Source organism: Mustela putorius, unplaced genomic scaffold, assembly GCF_011764305.1.
Source record: "Mustela putorius furo isolate JIRA1106 unplaced genomic scaffold, ASM1176430v1.1 tig00003863_pilon_pilon_pilon, whole genome shotgun sequence".
In the NCBI taxonomy this organism is placed as follows: domain Eukaryota; kingdom Metazoa; phylum Chordata; class Mammalia; order Carnivora; family Mustelidae; genus Mustela; species Mustela putorius.
The window spans coordinates 26,200,615-26,221,642 of record NW_025422015.1 but is presented as its reverse complement, the minus strand read 5'-3'; the positions used below and the strand labels follow the sequence as shown (position 1 = coordinate 26,221,642).

General features: G+C 36.7%; 1 protein-coding gene across 1 annotated transcript in view; it reads left to right on the top strand.

Moving 5' to 3' along the window:
- Nucleotides 1-18,794, top strand: part of RSPO3 (R-spondin 3) — an 88,427-nt gene extending 69,633 nt beyond the window's left edge. Inside the window, exon 5 of the mRNA XM_004740151.3 lies at nt 17,587-18,794. Coding sequence (XP_004740208.1) covers nt 17,587-17,780 — 194 coding nt within the window. The 3' untranslated portion in view covers nt 17,781-18,794. The remainder of the gene's footprint in view (nt 1-17,586) is intronic.
- The last annotated feature ends 2,234 nt before the right edge of the window (nt 18,795-21,028 follow it).

Here is a 21,028-nt window from a genome sequence, read left to right as displayed (position 1 = left end):
AGATAAACTCTCTGAAAGTCAGCTGATTAGCAACCTTAATTCCATATGCAATCTTCATTCTCTTTTGCCGTGTAAAGTAACATTTTCACAGCTTCCAGGATTAGGACATGGACATCTGCCTACAGAATGATACCACAAGGCTGTTATGGTAAAACAGGTCATACTTCTGAAGGGCCCCCAATTTACATAATACTCTCTTAATGGACTCTAGGTAAGTGGTCACCAAGCCAAGGACAAACATTAACTGACCTAGCTCATCCGTATGAAGCAAACACTCAACAGTGATGATTTCCTTCATGAGAAATTGTTGACAGATTCAGCTAAGTCTGCCCGGTTCTTTCATTATTCTGTCTGTGTGTCCCCTCTGACTACTTCCACTGATTTAAAGAGGAAGTTACTCCTTCTCGTAAACAGACTGTAGAAACATATGACTAAATCTGTGACCCTCTTGCTCAGCATGCATGTGTTGTGCATATTAATCAGGACAAATTAGAGCCCAGAATTTGGAAGCTGCCTGCAGGGGTACTGTAAGTCTTGTATCCTCACTGCTCCCAGCTGGAGTGATGCAATGATACCATGACTCATATAGGACGATTTTATTTATTAGATCACAGCATCAGCACTAAGAAAAGATTTCTTTACTGAAAATAGCATAAAGAAACTGAAAAAGCAATATAATCATGACAGAGGAAAAGTAAGTCTAATAAAATACCTTGTCCTACTAGAAAATTCGTGTTTGTGAATAAAATGGTCATTAAACTCCTCAGATTAAGCCTTATGGTGTCACCACTCCTCTTGCTTTGCATGATTCTGGCTCTGAACATTCTGTCTATTCATCCTTTTTTTTTTTTTAACTTTTTAAAATTTCTTTTCAGCATAACAGTATTCATTGTTTTTGTACCACACCCAGTGCTCCATGCAATCTGTGCCCTCTATAATACCCACCACATGGTACCTGGACCTCCCACCCCCGGCCCCTTCAAAACCCTCAGATTGTTTTTCAGAGTCCCTAGTCTCTCATGGTTCACCTCCCCTTCCAATTTCCCTCAACTCCCTTCTCCTCTCCATCTCCCCTTGTCCTCCATGCTATTTGTTATGCTCCACAAATAAGTGAAACCATATGATAGTTGACTCTCTCTGCTTGACTTCTTTCACTCAGCATAATCGCTATTCATCCTTTGACTTGATTTTATATATTAAGTAACTACTGTATGCCAGGACCTGTGCTAGATGCTTGAAGTAAAAATGCTAAGGGAGATATGCAAGTATGTATGAGACTCATTTGAGAGTTCATAATCTAATGGTAAAGTTAATTATAAGCAAACAATGGCATAGATAGATGGACCTGATGTTCTGGGAACAAAGGAGGTAAAATGTTATTGGCTGTTATAGAACAATTAGAATTTTTCCAGCTAGAGAGGCTACCCATTGAAGAGGACCAGCTAAGGCAGAAAAGCAAGAAAGAGCATGATGTGACAAGGTAATCATGAGATGTGTAGTGTGGCTGAAGCAATAGGAAATAGGGAAAGAAATAATGCTCTATAAAATTTTGGAGTACAGGCACTAGGGAGATTTAATAGCAAGAGACTAACAGGAACAACAGACCAGCACCCTGTGGTATAAGAAGATAGCCTGTCAGCACGGTGCAAAATAACTGGGAGCAAAGAAAAGCAATGTCCCTAGTTGTGCAAAAATACATTCTAGAGAGCATAAGAGGCTAGAACTAAATGAGAATGAAAAGAACACATTTGTGAGAGGTAAAATTTTCACAGTTTTACTAAAGCAGATGGATTCAAGTGGGATAAGGACTGCCACGAAAAGTCTTAAAAAAATTCAATTCCGTTAAGGTTTTACCCTAGTCAGATTAAGGCTGTTTTATTTTTGAAGGTGAGTTGATTCACTCAGCTGTTTTGTATTTTCACAGAAATCATCATCATCATCATCATTATTTTAGGAGTTACAACTTCATAAATCTTTTCCACTTTCTAAGTACTTATGTATCATTTATTCCCCATGCCTACCACAAACAGAGTAATAGGAAAGATCCTCTCTAACGTATAAGTTAGAAGCAACTGAAATACCGAAAGTACTTCATTTAATGTCACATAGCTGAAAAGTAACATAGCCAAATCTATCTAAAATGCACATTTTCTGATACCTATTTCAGATTTTTATATTTAATTTATATTTTTTATTTTTTATATTTAATTTAATGCTGCACATATTTTTAAGTACACGTTAAAAAAAATGAGAGTTTAAATAACATCAGTCAAGAATAGACAATGGCTCTGTGGTTTGACAGAAAATCAGACTCAGATCCACCTTCGAAGTCCAAGGTCATAGAAGCTATACTTACTGCTTCCCTACTTACCTGCTGGAGAATTATTGGGGAAGACTTCATGGAGAAAGCAGCCTTCAAAATGTATCTTGAAGGATATGTACAAGCAAGGAGGGATTTTCAAAACACTTAACATTGCAAGTACTGTGCAGTGGGTTAATGTATCAATTCATGTATGAATCAAAAATGTTAAATATACAGAAAGAATACAACTGCTTACTATGTGTTGTAAGCAATAGTGAAAATCACCTCTCATCTAAGTGATCTCTGATATTTGATGATTTTTTAAGAAATCACAGGTATCATATTCTGTTTGGACAGAATCACACACCCATACTCAGACATGTTAAAGTCAAGGAAAGCTGTCCAGGAGACATTGTGTGCTGAACTCCTCAAGGCTCTGCTACAGCTAAAAGTACCAACGGAGTTTGCAAGGCCCAAAATGCGTTTGATTAAGGGTGACCCGGGTGTAAGGGAGAAGAGTCTCCTTATCCACAATCCTCCTAACCATCAGAACAGCAGAATGACAAATCTGCTGATCTTTCTTCTGCCTTCCTTCGGTATTTCTACAGCTCAGTATTTTTAGTCACCTCCTGACTACTACCCCTTTTCTTAAAAAGTCCCTGAAGATAGGAGAAGGATTTATATACAGTCAATGATTACATGTTCCCCTTTCTACTTCGGTATGTCTTCTGGCACACAGGAAGACTGTTCACTTTGCTCAGAAAATAAACACCAAAAACATGGGTTATCAAAAAATATCCCTTTAAAACTCTTTTTCTATTTAAGTTGACCTTCTTATTTCAAAGAGCATCTTATTTGGTTAACTGTTCAAATGAGTACTCATTTTCAAGGCGATTGAGTAAGACAGAGCTCATTCCTTCAAGAACTGTCACAATTTCTTTAATTTTTAGCTCATTTGTTTAAGTCTTCCCTAGAACTTTCTCTCTCCATTAACTGCATTACACATACCATTTGCTGTCCCTGCTACACCCTCTTAAATTGAAAGTTTCCTCATACTACCCAAGGGCACTTCATTTGGGTGGAATTCCACTGAAAGCAAAATTCAGTAAATTACAACAAAAGCCACAGTCATTCAAAATCAAGGGGAAAATCAGGCTTCTGAGACTGTGGGGTTCCATTTCAAAAGCCCCAAGATTGGGTCAAGATGAGCCAGGATCATATTTCATTATTTTAAAGGAAGACTACATTCCCAACTCCTCCAAATAAAGCATCATTTATGCCTGCTAGACAAGATAATATAAGGAAGAAAAGGTTATTTTGCCATCTTTCAACTTTTCACAGTCATCCAGAATCCCTTCCTCTCTTCCTCTCTTCTCCTTTCCCTCCCTCTTCCTGACTTCTTATTCTCCATTCTCAGAAACTTTTTATTAGGCCACTGTTTCCCAGTTTGGAGCTGGGAGATGGTCCACATTCCCCACCTCAGGGAAACGTTAGAACCTTCAAATCTCTGAAACTGTCTCAGAGTTTAAATTCCTTCTCAAAATAGAAGGGAGTAGGATACCTCCCTGTTGCAATCTGGGCTTCTAAGGCCCCTTCTTGAGGCAGCCTTAGGGATATTCTAGTTATTCATCATTGGTTTGGTCCTAAAGATGATCTTCTAGAGCATGGTCAGTCAAGATTATTTCCCTGAGAGCGTGGTGTAGCTCTCTGGAGTGGGCTCTTGCCCCTTGAAGCTGATACTGGAACAGAAGTGACTTACTGGCTGAGTACTGCACAGTAATAAGTGGAACCTGTTAACACAAGTTGTTTGAGGGGCACGTGGGTGTCTCAGTTGGTTAAGCATCCAACTCTTAATTTTGACTTGGTTCATGATCTTAGGGCCATGAGATTGAGCCCTGTGTCAGAGTCTGCACTGGGCTTGGAGCTTGCTTAGGATTCTCTCTCTCTCTCTCTCTCCCTCTGTCCCTCTCCCCATCACCACCACTCCCAATCTCTCTCTCTAAGAAAAAAAAAGTTGTTTGACTGAAATAGTGAGTAATCATGGCATATTTGCGTATGAGAATAACATCAGAAGCATCCTCCTCCCCCAACCTTCCCTCAAATAAAATGATGGCCATAAAATCAGAAAAAGAGAGTATTACTTATTTTCCATTTAAGTTTTTCAACAAATACTTACTGAATAGCTACTGCATACAGGTTCTTGCAAAAAAAAAAAAAAAAAGTCAAACCTACCACACTCTTTGGAGCAATGGTAGTGACTCTTACCTGTGTGCTGGTGTGTGGGCCTCATACACCTCAAGGTTCTCTGTGTACAGAATTATGCAAATGAATCTGAAGCCCACTGCTAGAAGCCCCAGTATTATCTACCTACCACCAAAATAACCTGTTCTGTGAACTGTGTTTCATCCTGAAATATTTTTATAGGGAATCAAGATTAAGGTTGCATTTCTACAAAAATAACTCATCATTTTTGCAATTATTACTACATATTCTTCCTAATATTACAAAAAATAGTATAGTTCAGCATCATCATGACATATTACAAAAAGGCTAGGAATATAGCTAAAAATTCAGTGATAATATATTATGATACATTTAGGGACCTGGTCAAAAAACAATGGAAGGAATTGAACAAGTTAGTAAATGAACTAGAAGAAAGAGGTGAGAAATGGGGCTTCTAATGATCTTGTCAGTGTTGAGAGAGAAAGTCCACATACAGAAAGAAGATTGTGTATCTGAAGAATGAGAGTAATTCTTTAATTTCTTCTGCATTAATCAGATGCCTATTAGAGGACCTATATTTCATTTTCCTCACAACATTTTGAAAGTTCGTCAAGAAAAGAAAAGGATGCCAGTGTTAATTTGACATATGGGAAATAACCTTTGATGAGAGAAAGTTAGAAGTCATGCAGCCGGGCAGAGTCTGTTAATTTTAAAGGATCAGTCTTCTAAAGAACATTCCTAAGAAGGTGAGACTTAAGAGGGTGAGACTTAAGGACTCAACTTGTAAGACTGGTTGAAAATTGAATGGCAAAACAAACTTTCTGTCTTTGAGCTTATATTTTAAATCCACCAGAAAAATAGAACTTTTCCATTAATGGTGGGAAGGAACCTATAAAGACATATATGTGTATATATAATTATATATACGCACACAAGCATGCACACACATTTGCTACACATATGGCTACCCTCCTGACTCTCCTCTCCCACCCTAATGCACATGAGTGCAATGACTAAAGGACAGTGAAAGCCATTAAATGAGACATGGTCAGATCTCACTAACCTCACTTAATTATACAACCAGTATTTTTAGGTTAGCAAACATTCCATTCACAATATATTTTAGAGAAATTAAACTTGTTGTATTCCACTCAAGTATATGTAACCAGTATGGATGACATAATTATACGACGCTATCTTGCTGGGTTTGGAAAATGCATGTAGAAAGTATTTCTAATAAAAGAACAGATATTTGCACCAAGAGAGCAGGATAAAAAGTACCTAAAACATTTTGCATCATCTGCCACAAGTGAAATATGCCACTTATGATCTTATTATCATTATGAATGAAATGTATTTATTGCAAATTTTAATATAGTAGAAGCTAAATGAGATTTTTCTGTTTTCCATCCTTGTTTAAGAAATCAACAGTTTGAGATAGCATGTGTAACTCAAAAAATTTTTTAAATACTGAAGCAAGGTGAAAACATTTGAGAATGTACTGAAGGTCCATTAAAAAGGTGAACTTTACATAGATAATCAATAAATAGCTGAAAATATTAAATTACAGCTATAAATGTTTGTGACATCTCTACTAAAAATATCCTGGAGTAGCACATGCTAAATAGACTTGGTAGTTGTTTTTCCCTCTGTGATATAATTCCAGATTAGAGTTTCATTTTTCCCCCCACAGAACAATAAAAAGCTTCAAAGGAAGGAAGAGTGGGCTGTGATAGAATGAGAATTAGACATCAAGATCAGCTAGTGCATGAAATGATAAAAGAGATTAGAATAATATCAACATTTCTGGTATAATCCATCACTGCAGATGTGTCAGCAAGTATATGAGGCCATCCCCTTCTGTCAATAAAACCGAGTAGACAATTTGAGTAAGGGAGGAAGTAGAGCCCAGTCAAACATGGCTATCAACACTTCTCTTTCTGTCTCAGCAGAACAAAATTCTGAGGCAAGTTCTTGGAACAAACAGAAGTTTATCCAAATGAAAATCACATGATAAATGCCAAGAGAATATTCCTCCTCTGGAATTCTTTCAGTTCTTCGACTTAACCAGCTGGAATGAATTTTCAAGTAGCATTTTGTTCAGCCTTTTGAAATGAAGGACTTTCCTGTTAATTGGAAAGCTATATTTCATCAAAGATAAAGACAGTGCTCTTGGCTTAGTGATTCTCTTTAAAAAAAAAAAAAAAAAAAAAGACATTTGGTGGATATTTAACCTAAACAAATTCCAGAACACTCATTTTAAGTGAGAAGGACTGAACTGTGAGCCTATATACCTAACTAAAGAAAAATGGGGAAAATTCAAATGCCAATGTTATTCTAAGCTCTGCATGAAAACTTGCTATTATACTGTGCTCCCTCCTGAGAGGAATATGTAAGGACGGAAAAAAAAAAATTAAAAAACACTAACTTTCAGAATCAAATATTGATACAACTGAGGTTTATGGTTTTCTAAGGTAAATTAATTGGGTAAGCCACAGATTTAAGCATTCTTTATTGTGTTACTTTAAAATGTGTTTTGAGGACAAGGATAACATGATTATCAACTCACAAAGAACAAGAAAATAAAGTTAACCAGGAAAAAAAATATTTAAGACTCAGATTTTCAAACCAACCTAAACTTTAGGCAGTACTTTGAACTTAATTGCTGGTTAGTGATATGTTAAATACACATTTGATATTTAAATTGATGCAGAATTAGGCAACCTGATTTATCACAAGAACATGAAAAGTTTTAAAAAGGAATTAATTATAATGTAATACTAAAGAAATACTGTTCCCAGACTTCTTAAGGGAATCACTCAATAGGTAGTCTGGGGGTACCTGGGTGGCTCAGTGGGTTAAAGCCTCTGCCTTCAGCTCAGGTCATAATCCCAGGGTCCTGGGATCTGCTCAGCAGGGAGCCTGTTTCACCATCTCTCTCTGCTTCCCCATCTCTCTCTCCTTGCCTCTCGGCCTACTTGTGATCTCTGTCTGTCAAATAAATAAATAAAATCTTGAAAAAAAAAATAGGTAGTCTGAATGACAGTTATGTATTCTGCTTTAAAATAATGTTATAAGAAAACCTCTTTATGATACTATTTATGTACTTTGAATCCAGCAATATGTGTAGGATAGCAATTTTCTTTTTTTTTTCTTAATTAACATACAATGTATTATTTGTCCCAGGGGTACAGGTCTGTCAGTCATCAGTCTTACACAATTCACAGCACTCACCATAGCACATGCCCTCCCCAGTAACCATCACCCAGACACCTCATCCCTTTGACAGCCCCCCTCTACTCCAGCAACTCTCAAATTGTTTCCTGAGATTAAGAGTCTCTTATGTAGGTTTGTCTCCCTCTCTGTTTTCGTCTTTATTTTTCCTTCTCTTCCCTTATGTTCATCTGTTTCCTTAAATTACACATATGAGTGAAATCGGGTGGTTTTTGTCTTTCTCAGACTGACATAAGTTTTGCTTAGCATAATACCCTCTATTTCCTTACACATCATTGCAGAGGGCAAGATTTCATTCTTTTTTATGGCTGATTAATATTCCATTGTATATCTACACCACATCTTTTTTGTCCACACATCCGTCAATGGACATCTTAGCTCTTTCCATATTTTAGCTATTATGGACTGCAATAGATTTTTTTTAAGGATAATGTCAAAGAAATATTTGACATAAACATTCCATAGACTCACACATACACATATATTTTGTACCTTGAGATATAAGCTGATGGTCTATAGCAGCAGCCAGCATGAGCCTGAGATGGGCAATAAAAAGATTATGGTGTTATAAAAAAAGATAAACACATCAGTTCGTTTTTTAAATAGTCTTTAATACTTTGAGGAGATTGGTCTAAACTGAAAACTTCAGGGAAGACAAGTAGCAGGGCAACTAGGCAGGCTTCGGTGATTTTTTAAATAATGGAGCCAGCCACATCATTATCTAAATTTCTAAAGAAAAACAATATACATATTAATCCCCCATTCTAAGTTCATAAATAGTATATAAAGCAATCAGAATATCATATGCCAAGTTATTTTTTCTTGAGAGAGCAGTTAATACTCATTTCACAAACTAGCTACAAATTTCATGGCTGAATTTGACTGGATTTAATAGTTGAAATTTACCAGCATACCCACTGACAAGTGAAAATCAGAACAAGTTTACAAGCTAATCCAGTAGATACAATTGTATAACACCCAAGGTCTAGCTCAAAACACATTATGCAAATGTGCTTAGACCAAGAAATTTTCCACATATAAATGAATGTGCGTGATTAAGTTTCCAAGGGTTTTGTAATCTAACCTAATGTGGTAGATAGAACTTCAAAGTCAAGAGATTTTGCATTCAAACAAAACACGGAAATTACTAATTTCAAATGAACTTCTATCAAATTGTATTTGATTCAAGAGAAATAAGTTTACATTAAAGAATACTAAACTTAAAATGGTTACCTAAATAAAATAGGTATCTAAATTGTAATGCCCTGCTGTGTTTTTAAAATATTATAAAATACAGGATACTCTTTACTTTTATAATGAGTAGGTTGTAAATATTGCAAATAGTAAAAAAATCTTTGGGCACTTTCTCCTTTGTGCTTTTAACTATTCTTTTAACACTGATGATTTATAACAGGAAGGCATGTTAGTATGCCTAGTATGCAATATCCAGCATCTTTAACAGTTTCTTCTGGACTCTAAAGTCCCTCTTGAGTGCAGAGTCCAGGCTAAGATTCTGGGCAGCAGAAGCAGTGAGATGGAATAGGGTTACCTTGGGTGAAAGGGCCATGGAAATTTCTGTCAGCACAGAGCTAAAATTCAGAATTTCAGGTCCTGAATCTTCAGTGAATGATGAAATTATTTAAACAACAGAGGAAAACATCTGTCAAGGCGAACTGAAAGTAATCCATAAGGAAAGTATGACCTAACAAAAGAAAATTTATTATGCAAAAGCAGATTATGAAAATAGAAGTTCTAAAAATTGGTCATTGTTAATGTTTATGATGTTTGCTATAAAATGAAGTGATTTATAATAGGACTGCATTCATGACTCACTGGGATTTTTAAATCTAAATCAGTACAGTTTTTTTCTCTCTTTGGGTGTAAAGTGTAACAAAATATAAAAATCTCTGATAATTTTATGAGGATTTCAGAAATGTAGCAGTGGTAGTTTAAAGTAAAACAAAGTTTCTAAATTTTATATAAATGACACAATAGGTAAATAATTTCCAAAATCACGTATACTACATTCTTCCTCTTTACAACTGGGAAGGGAATGGAAATACTGAAGAATACATGGACTGTAGCAATAAGAAAGAAGAAAGAATGAAGTGACCAGGCTGGTCCTGGCACAAAACATCTCTTGCAAAGTGCTGTTAGGATCTGAGGAGACACTTGCTGCTCAGAATTCAAATTCCAGAGGCGCCTGCGTGGCTCAGTGGGTTAAGCCTCTGCCTTCAACTCAGATCATGATCCAGGGTCCTGGGGTCAAGGACCTGGGATCCAACCCCACATCAGGCTCTTGACCTGCTTCCCTCTGCCTCTCTGCCTACTTGAGATCTCTCTCTCTCTCTCTCTCTATCACATAAATAAATAAAATCTTTAAAAAGTAAAATAAAATAAAAATTCAAATTCCAAGAGGTTAAGAAAGTATATTCTAAACCATAATTTTTAGAAAACTCTCTGTGCTATTAGGTTAGTCCGTGCACTTTCCTTGCCCCCCTCTTTTGACTCAGTAGCTCCAACGTGAACTCAAAGAAGGATGCCTTACCACAGTGCACTCTATTGAGATGTGACACAGAGGCAGAAGGGCATAATGTGGTTAAGAGCCTCATTTCCCCAGTGTTAGGTGTAGGGTATAGTAGAGCTTGTAGACATGGCGCTCTCACTTGGCAGCATACCTGTTACAGGGGCGCCTGTCTGGTGCAGTCATTTGAGCGGGCGACTCTCCGTTCATCTCAGGTCATGATTTCCAGGTTGTGGGATCCAGCCCCTCATTGGACTCTGTGCTCAGCCAGGGGTGGGCTTGAGATTCTTTCATTCTCCCTCTGTCCCTACCCATCCCCACACTTGGTCGCTCAAGCACTCTCTCTCTCAGATAAATAAATCTTTAAAAAAAAAAAAAAGTAGTAGTATGACTGGTATACCTAAGTGTCCATTAACCTTTAATTACCATTAGTCTTACTATTTTTAGAAGCAGACCACCCTTGTCATCTTCACCAGGATTACCACAACAGGCTACTAACTGCGAACTTACTGAGCAAAGAGGATAGAAATATAAGTAACCTAATCTAGGAAAAGGTGAGCAAGTGAGGAAGGTCACCCTGAAGGAGTGACACGTGGCAGAGAATTAAACACAAAGGCTGAATTAGAGCAAGGGATGTGAGAGAATGCATTCTAGTGAATGTATCAAACACATGGACTCAGTAAATGTGGTGGGTTGTGGTGAATGAAGTGCAGGGGTGACTAGAAAGAAAAGTATGTGGCCATTGAAGGGAATGACAAAGTGAGTAGGGGCTGGACAGAGGACCAGGACCCTGAGTGCCATGTTCAGACACTTGGGTTTATCTGCTTTCACCTTCTAAAATTTACACTCAGTGTCTTAGAGTCAGGACAGTCTTGTTTCTGAATTCCCAAAGAATGTAACACAAGTAGATTGCATCTCTTCTATTAGTCCTTTTCAACTGGTAGGAAAATGCTATTTTGATCTTAATATGTTTTTATTTAACAGTAAATCATTTTATTAAGAGCTGCTTTTAGGTACACTATCTGTACATCTTTCAGAACTGAGGAACCATTATATTCTGGTACAATTCAAAATATTGTATTTTCAGACACTTGCCATAGAGCAGAGCATTTTTATTCCCATAACAGATTATTTTAATACATTTTGTTTTAAGGATCAAAGCTATCTTTGCAAAAATGGTTCAAGGTACTTTCCCAAATTATGAGCATTTGGTATAGAGTGTGTAATTTTATGCCAAATTATTTTTCTGCAAATAATTAATCAGAAGCATCTTGGAAGTTAAATAGGAATACAATTAAATCAATTCAGGTATTAAACTACAGAATAAATAATTCAAATAGTTTTAAACTTTAGTTTGGAGAAATTAAATGTCTATTTACAAATCCATTTCTTCATATTTTCACTACATTTATCATAAATTCCTAGGACAGAGTAATATCATGGAAATAAGTATTTTTATTTTTTTAACAATTTTATTTATTCATTTGACAGAGAAAGAGAGAGAGTGAGAAAGAGAGCACAAGCAGAGGGAGAGGGAGAAGAAGCAGGCTTCCCCCTGAGCAGAGAGCCTGACGGAGGGCTCAGTCACAAGACCCCCAGATCATGACCTGAGTGGAAGGCAGACACTTAATCAACTGAGCCACTCAAGCAGCTCTATTTCTATTTTATTTTTTAAAAAACACAAAAGGTTTGAATGCATTCCTGATTCTACATGGTAATAATACAGCTGAAAAGAAATTTGGCCTTTCCGACTATCAGCTGTGTTCTTTACCACTGGGTCAGGCTGTTCTGTGTTTGTATAGCCCACAATTCAAAAGCCTTTATATATGATATGTATCTATGTACCAGATCATAATTGCTGAAGAAGTTAGACTGTAGCAATTTCCCCTCCTCTGAAAAATTTCCCAAGTGATATATTAACTAAAAGGAATAAAATTTGGAATTTTCATCCTCTATACATTAAAGTCAGGTCAGTTCTAGGTTTAAAAATCATTAGATTAACCCCATTTTCTCATGATTTGTGCTTTTTTGAAGGTATAAAGCGTTTCCAATTGAACTTCATTCCACAACCAATAAAGAGAAAACACCTAGCCATACATTTTGCATTTTAATGGAATATTTATTTAATTGGTCTTAGTTATAGATTCAATAATATTTAGTCCTCCATCTAGAGTGTGGGATACATTTTAGCTTTTTGAGAAAAATTCAGCTTGTCTTGGAAGTGGACCTACTGAAAGCTCAATGGCTCCTCTTAGTGGTGGCATGAAAGAAATTCACCAGGAAGTCCTTCATAAAGACCTCTGCACGGACATTGCTAAGCATTGACCAAATTGTGACCTGATATTCACAATTTGAGTAATTCGCAACAAATAAATCCTGTCTGTGATTCTATGGAAGCAACTTTTTTTTTATAACCCTCTTACTTTTTAAAATCTAATTTCTATAGTTTTCATTTTTCGCTTGGAACTTAAATACATAATTTAGGAAAAAGAAATTCAGGACTGCTTCCTTCTCTCTTTGTTCATTTTTACATGTTTATTCCTTTCAGTTCATATTTCTATTTGAACCGGTTTTAAAAAGACCCAGGCTGAAACTGATTTTCATTTTGTATCTAGCTGTCTGTTTCAAATGCACCTAGTCAGAAAACTTGCCTTAAACATTAGTAGCTATGGTACCTCAAAAAACATACTTTGTAAATATAAAGAAATTGAATAAGAAACCATATGATGTGAAATAAACTTTGAGAGTATACATTTAAAGAAGTTGGATCTTCTATCGATCTACAGCTATGGTTCTTATTCTTTGATAGAACCCGGGGTGAACTTGTTAACTACAGGTTCCTGGGCCACTCATAAGACCTACTGAATCATAAGCTCCAGGGGTGGGGCCTAAGAATATGTATTTCTCAAAGTCATCTATGTTTGGAAACCTGCCTGCAGAAGGCCCTAGGGGGTGCTTAGATAAATGACCATGTTTCTGTATTAATAGGAAATAATTTCAGTATCTCAAAAATACCACCTATTCAATTATGTGATTCTGGTTTGCAATGAAATCTTAAATAATGTGGCACAAAAATTTTAGCTACCCTTTTAAAAGTTAAGGCTCAACACTGGGCATTATATAAGACAGATGAATCCCTGACCTCTACCTCTGAAACCAACAATACAGTATATGTTCATTGAATTTAAGTTTTTTAAAAAGTTAAGGCTCAAAAATAAGTACCTATCACTGCATACACTCCCTTTATGGATTCTAATTACAAAAGTGCTCCTGAATCAGAAATAAGATCACATGTCAGCATATCCTATTGGCCTTTTCTAAACTAGTCACAGAAACTGTTATCAGATTCTGTCTGTCCCCTGTTATCAGATTCTGATACTTGCCCTTTTCCGGTTTTCAATATCACTGATCCTCAGGACAAATGCCCAACATGGCAATTGAGTCCTGCACATGGTTCCAGCTTCTCTGAGTAATGTCCTATATTTAGACTCTGATCAAACCAAGGAAGTCTACTTTTCAGTTCCCCAGATTGACCATGTCCTTGCATTCCTTCATTGACATAACTGTTCACTGCCTGACATCCCCTTTTGCCCTCTTTGGCCTGGCAAAAGCTCGTTCGTTCTTTAAGGCTCAAAAATATCACCCCATCTGGGGAGTCCTTTTCCATTTCCATTGGCGGAGGTCAATGCTTTCCTTGCTGTGCTCCCATTAGGAGCTTGCACATGCCTCTCTCCATTTTAGCATTTGCTTGTAACTGTAATTATTGCGCCTGTCTCCGTGTCTCATTTGTATCCCCAAGTTTTAGCACACTTTCTGGCATAGAGTAGAAGCTGAATTCATGTTTTTGTAATGAGTTAATAACATTAACTTTAATTTCTTCCATGATTAATGTGTGCCAGGCACTATGCTAAGTGCTTTACAAGCATCTCGTGTAATCTTTACAACATTTAGCAAATAGTAATGATTATCCACATGTTAAATGCCAGCTAATCCTGAGAGATGCCAACAAATTGCCAAAAGTTACACAACTAGTTGTTGGCAGACCTAGAATTTGAGCACTATGTTTTTCTGACTCTAAAAACAGCAATCTTAAACAAATGTTGCACCATAAAGGCTTAGGTCATACTTGATTGCTAATAGTAATTTCTCTTGGATGGTCTCTATCCAACATCAATCTTATACCTGGAACATCGAGGTTTGACAACTATTAGAACACTCTACAACTCAATTCTGGTGCACATATACACATGCATAATCAGTGAATGTTGAAACACAAACATGTATGTAAGATTGTGGTAAGTTTGCTTAGTTTGCAAACTTACCAAAGTATAAAACAACTATTGACCACATCCATAAAAAGTCATCAGAATAGAAAAAAGAAGTCCCCTTTAATGAAAACCTTACAGGATTTCCCAAATTGCACGTGATTTTTAGTGGACTGCAGCCACTCTCCTGCATTTCTATTTTATTTCTTGGACGAGAGGAAAATACATTATTTATACAAAAGGGTAGTTAGTGTTTCCAACCACTAACACATGGTGTGTAAAAGATAATAATCCCATTTTTCTATTGTGCAATAGCCCTCTATTGGGCAACAATCATGTACAATGTGCTAGTTTCCTGTTACTTTACTAGAGCCTCCCCTTACCCTCACCGCCCAGACTAAATAGTTACTCCTTGGATAATAAAACTATAATACTGAAGTCCATGCTACTTCCAAAAATGTTTCTGCCTGTCTTAAGAAATAATTGTATCAGTTTGCTAATAAACAGAAATGCACTATAAGTTGAATATGTTGTCACTTGTGGCTAAAAAACATATAAATCAATCTGTGGCCAAGAAAGAAACAGTATATTTCTTATGTGTTCAGAATATTATGGTTAAGATCACAGCTGTAAGATGTTGGACCATCATCAAAAGAACAATGTCAAACACTGAATTTTTGGATAATTTCCATAAAAATGACATTTTGTGCAGGGTCAGTAGTTTTTGTGGAACTTTGGAATAATTTTCACTGATAGTTTTTTTAGAATTGAACTTGAGCACCTCCAAAATGCTCCTCAAAATGGAAATACTATGTAATCTAACATTTACAGCCAGGTCCTTCTGAAAACCAAGCACATATCATGAAAACCAGCATTTCTCTCTTTTGCTTTGTACAGTTTCATGAAAATTAAATTGTGCTGCATATTCAGAAAGGTAAATATACTCTTCGGTTTTCTCTGTTTAATTATCAAATTCAAGTCAACACTTCAAATGTGTAATAATTAAAGCCAGAATGAGGAAAAAAACAAAACCTGGATTCCTTCCTCAGAAATTTTATCTATCCAGCAAATTCTTTCAAGTACAAAGAGTTATGGAATCAGTCAGTCAGTGTACAAGTAGTTCAGCTCTACATGTAACAGTCAATCCTAACATTTTTTTGTTCATCACTGCATATCCAAAACAATTTGACTGATATTTGTCTTACAGTGGCCTGAATTCTTATTTTTATTAACTGTCTTTTTAGAGTCCAGATTTTGGAGGTGCATTATGTTTAGGCCAAAAAGGCAAGTTTTCAAAAGTAGTTGGAAGATTTTATAAATATAGTCTCAGACAAGCTAGCTGTGGCATAAAATCATTAATCCAAGGAGACTTTGTTGGCCCAGGATACATATGCAGTATTAATAATACTGCTCCCTAGGATTCTGTAACCAGAGCTCAAGAAGAAGAAAGCCAAACCACTGAATTCAATATTTGCAGCCTATTTCAAGACATAAAATATTTTGGTTCTCTCATACCAATAAATTCTCCAAAATACTTTGTCTAAAATGATTTTTTTGTAGACAGATGCTAATTTCAAATTTTACATGGCTTAGTTTCTGGGGATGCACATTATCAGAATTTGTCCCACACCAAGAAGTAATAAGTCCTAGTTTTCATTTCCTATGATACTGATTTAATCAGTAATTTCTCATTGAGATATATATAATCATGGATGTTACTAAAACCATACCCTCAGAAATTATTTCACACTGTAGACTACATATATACATAATATATGTATATATATATATATATATATATATATGACATGATAATAAAATACCTAGTTAATTAATTGTATAGAAATAAAAGAACTAACTAACTAAATAAATAAATAAATAAAAATAGCCCATCCAGTTTGGTGCAAGCCTCATGCACTTTGCTACTTTGCTCAAATTACCCTCTTCCACTAAAACTCTTAGCAATTTTCCAATTTCAGCAGAAGGAAACTCAGTTCATCTCCCTGGCTCTAGTCTACCTTGCAGAATGCCTTTCCACATCAAAACCTTTAAGGTTGGGGCACCTGGGTGGCTCAGTGGGTTAAAGCCTCTGCCTTCAGCTCAGGTCATAATCCCAGGGTCCTGGGATCGAGCCCCACATCAGGCTCTCTGCTCAGAGGGGAGCCTGCTTTCCTCTATCTCTCTGCCTGCCTCTCTGTCTGCTTGTGATCTCCATCTGTCAAATAAAAAAATAATAATAATTTAAAAATTTTAAAAAAAAACCTTTAAGGTCCTATTGATTCCACTTTTTAAAATGCCCCATACTCTATCTGAACTAAATCTGTGCTTCAAACCCAGTTCAAGATCAGGGACCTCCATGGAATCCAGTGTATATCCAATAAATATTTGCTCATTTGAGTGAGAGAGACACAATGTTCCTGCCTGCGTAGCTGATACCATAGGGTTATTGATAAGTTATAGTTAGCACCTGGCTGGTGATCGCAAAGAAAATCGATTTCAACATACAAACATTTGTGTTGAAATAGAGTACATTTCTCCTGGTATTTGCATATTTGTTATGTAAATCAAGTCTCTTTTAGTATATGACATGCAGTTATAGCAGGACACTGCAAATATCTAACTGTTACTTGGAAAAATTTGAATGCGAAGGAGTGCCTTCAGTAGGAGTTAGATAACATATATACATTAGAAATGTCTTATATGGCACAAAATCTATTCAAAACTTTGTATTAAATATTCTCAAGTAACTATGATGTAAATTTGTAAATTAATTCTCAAACTTATAACTATAGAACCCTCTACTGTCCAAAACTATCATATGTTAATTTCTTCATTATATTTTATGTTCCATGTTCACATTTCTTGAAATGTGGTACAGATCTAATCAAAAGTATCTGAGTGAATGATTTAACAAGTAGATACTTGGTATCTATGGTCTGATATGCAACCTAAGAGAAATTTAACTCGTCGTTTAAAACTTAGAATAACCAAATAGAACATGATTGAATGTATTTTTAAAAGGTGTTCTTTCATTTCAGGAAAAAAAGGAAGGGAGAGGAAAAGAAAAAAACCTAATAAAGAAGAAAGTAAGGATGCCATACCTGATAACAAAGGTCTGGAACCCAGCAGAGAAACTCCAGAACAACGAGAAAACAAAGACAAACAGCAGCAGAAGAAGCGAAAGGTCCAAGATAAACAACAGAAATCGGTATCGGTCAGCACTGTACATTAGAGGGTCCCATGAGATCGTTGTAAACTCATGATGCTGCTATCTCAACCAGATGCCCAGGACAGGTGCTCTAGCCATTAGGACCACAAATGGACAACGTGTCAGTTACTGCTCTGTCTCAACAACATTCCAGATAGTTGCTATATTCTTTGTACAAGCATAGCTAACAACAAAGAGCCAAAAGTTCAAAGAAGGGATGTTTTCAAATGGTTATCTAACACGCTTCTGTGCATTTCTAAGAGACAAGAAATTTTGTATATAATTATCAATAGGCTATAAGATGTAACAGCATAATGATGACATCTGGAGAGCGACATCTTTTTCCCTATAAAAATAGTTTTTCAAGCTATTGCTTTAAGAAGCGAAAGATAGTTCTGCAAATTCCAAGAGGCAATATCCCTTCAAAGTCAATAAGAGATCAGAGAAGAGAAACATCTTTCAAAGAACAGTGTTGTTTTGTCCAGGAGATCTAGAGAGTGCTCAGACATTAGGGCCCGGCATTTGGAATCGTAGGAATTACTACCACCGAAACGACCGTTTTCAGATTGGTTCTATTGCCTTCACCCTGTCCTTCGGCAAGAAACATGAGAGTGTACACCAGAGTTAAGCATACTATGTGGGATTGGAAAAAGGCAAAATGTGGAAGAAACCATAGCGTTGGAGATGACTTCTGTGCTTTACAAAACTGTGAAGGGTTGTGATTACCTGGAACAGGTCTCTAATCGATGTCAGCACTGTGTGGTTCAGCCTCTGCTACCCCTTGGGTTATATAAGTCTGTAAACATGTACTTGTAAGTTCCAAAAGCAAAATCATACTTATTAGAAGAAAATTCTGATTTCACAGAAAAACAAAAACTAGAGCAAGGAGATTAGAACATATTTGCAAAATCATGTGGTTTCTGCAGGAAAAACCATTTTATTACCACCTGGAACTAACAGGGGATACTACTTTCTAACAAGGTGTATCTAGTAGGGGGGAAAGCCACCACAATAAATATATTTGTTGATAGTTTTAAAGTTTTTGTTCATTTTGTTTTATTGGAAAATTGTTACTCTTACAGACTCATGAACTAGGAAATGGGATTCTGTATCCTATGTAATCTGAACATACTACGTTTCTCGATGTTTGCTTTTGGAATCCACCTTTTGTAAGTAGATAGAGATTTACTTATAGCATAGTAGGAGGTATTTATTCAGCTTTTCCCTTAATCAACAAAATTCTAATTCTAGATGCATAGGCCTCCCGAGATGATTTCACAGCTCCCCCTTCACTGCTTAGAAACTAGCATCTTTCCTTGTGTGTCAGCTCCTTCTGCATTTTGAACATTTGGCCTTTTCTTCTCCATGTTTTCTCAGTCTGTGGATCTCTTTTGGGGATTGAAGTCAACCTAGCTGAAGGCCTTCCCAGTGTTTCACAGAGGACACAGCCAGCCCAGGACAGGAGGAGGCATCTTTGAGCAAGCCCACAGAATCTCGCAGCCCACCTTAGCCTTTCTGTCGTAATGGCAAGATGCAGGGCTGCTCTGCCCACCCCCACTTCCTGGCCCTCTAAAGATCAGTGCTTTCAGAAGAATTGGCAGTTGAGTCTGGCTTCTGGCTGCCTATCTCTGGTCACTTTTTTTCCTCCAACTGTACTGTTCATATGGACTGCTTGGCTTAATTCGTTTTTCACTTCTCTTGTTGTCTTCCAAGATATGAAATTTTTGAATGATGCATTTCTGTTTCTTACTTTGGTGTTTTCTTTCCTACTCTGCATGAGATAAGTGTTTCAACTAACTAGATCTATTCCCCATGTACGAAAATAATTCTATTTTCAACTACAGCTTATATCATCAAGGAGAAATAAACCTTTTCCTACAAAACTATATTAAGTGGAAGTATATTCCCATGTTCTAGGACTTTTGGATGTTTTCAGACTTCATCTTTGTCCTCAATCTTATCTAGTCAAGCAGTAGCAGCCAAATTATTTGTCTCTTTCTGTGATGGTCATTGTCTCTATTCTTTCAAAAAGCCAGTTATTGGGAGGGTCATTGCAAATGCAATGCTGAAAAATGGTTAAATCAGCCAAGACACAACAGCTGTGGCAATGACTGTCATGTCTTCCCAGGTGTTTTGACTCAAGACTTTTACCCTGAGATCTTCCAGAAAACAGCAGATAATCTAAATCCTTGATGCAGCACTTAAATAAAAGTAGAATTATTACAAAGGGAAAAAATGACAAGTAGCATTAATATTTATACTTTGGGTGAAACATAAGTGAAGACACAGATAACATCAATTTTAAATGTTCCTGTAATAGATCTTGAGGCATGTGGAAACATTATGATGTTGAAACTGGCAGCCTACTCAACTTTGAGCAAAATCTCATGATCAACTCTGGTAAATTTCCCACACTAGGCACAGAAGGCATTAACTCTCTGCTGTGATTATGTCTCTAAGATCTGGTGAACTATTGTCGGTAATGAGTGGCTGGTAAATTCTTGATTCAAAGAGAATCAAAAGACTGCAGCAACAGAAATCTATGTCTAATCCACACTCCTCATCTTCAAATTCTGCTTTATAACTAAGGAAAGGTCTGTCTTCCATAGTCAAAGTAAGGTTCTAGTCCCAGATATTAACCATTAGCAGATCACCCGGCTTCTCTATGTTCCCTTTTTTTTCCTTTAATTTTGTTTATTTATTCGAAAGCGTAAGTAAGAGGGAGGGAGGGAGAGAGAGCAAGCGTGAGCTCACGCACAAGCAGGGGGAAGAAGCAGAGGAAGAGGGAGAGGCAGACTCCCGAGTGAGCAAGGAGCCCTGTGCAAGACTGGAGACTCTAGACTCGAGCCCAGGATCCTGCGATCATGACCTGAGCCCTGAGCGGAAGACAAACGCTTAACCGACTGAGCCACCCAAGTGCCCCATGGCTTCCCAATTTCTTAAGTACAACATGAGAAAGGTGGGATGAAGATGATTACTGGCAGGGGAGCATGTGACCTCTATGTTGGTTCAGGGTGATGCCCCTACGGAGTTCTCATCAACGGCAGTGTCCTCTGGGCTCCTCAACCCTGCTTTTACCCAAACGTGAAAATGTATTAGTTCATAAAGGATACAGATTGAACTCTGATGTTACTGAATTAAAAGTTGTTCACATTAGTGGTTATTAAAATATTGAAACAAATAGCATTGAGAAGGAAAAAAGGAATATATCAATGCATCTAAGGCCAGGAAGGTTTCAGAATATCCTCACAAAAGGGAGACCTCAAAGAAAA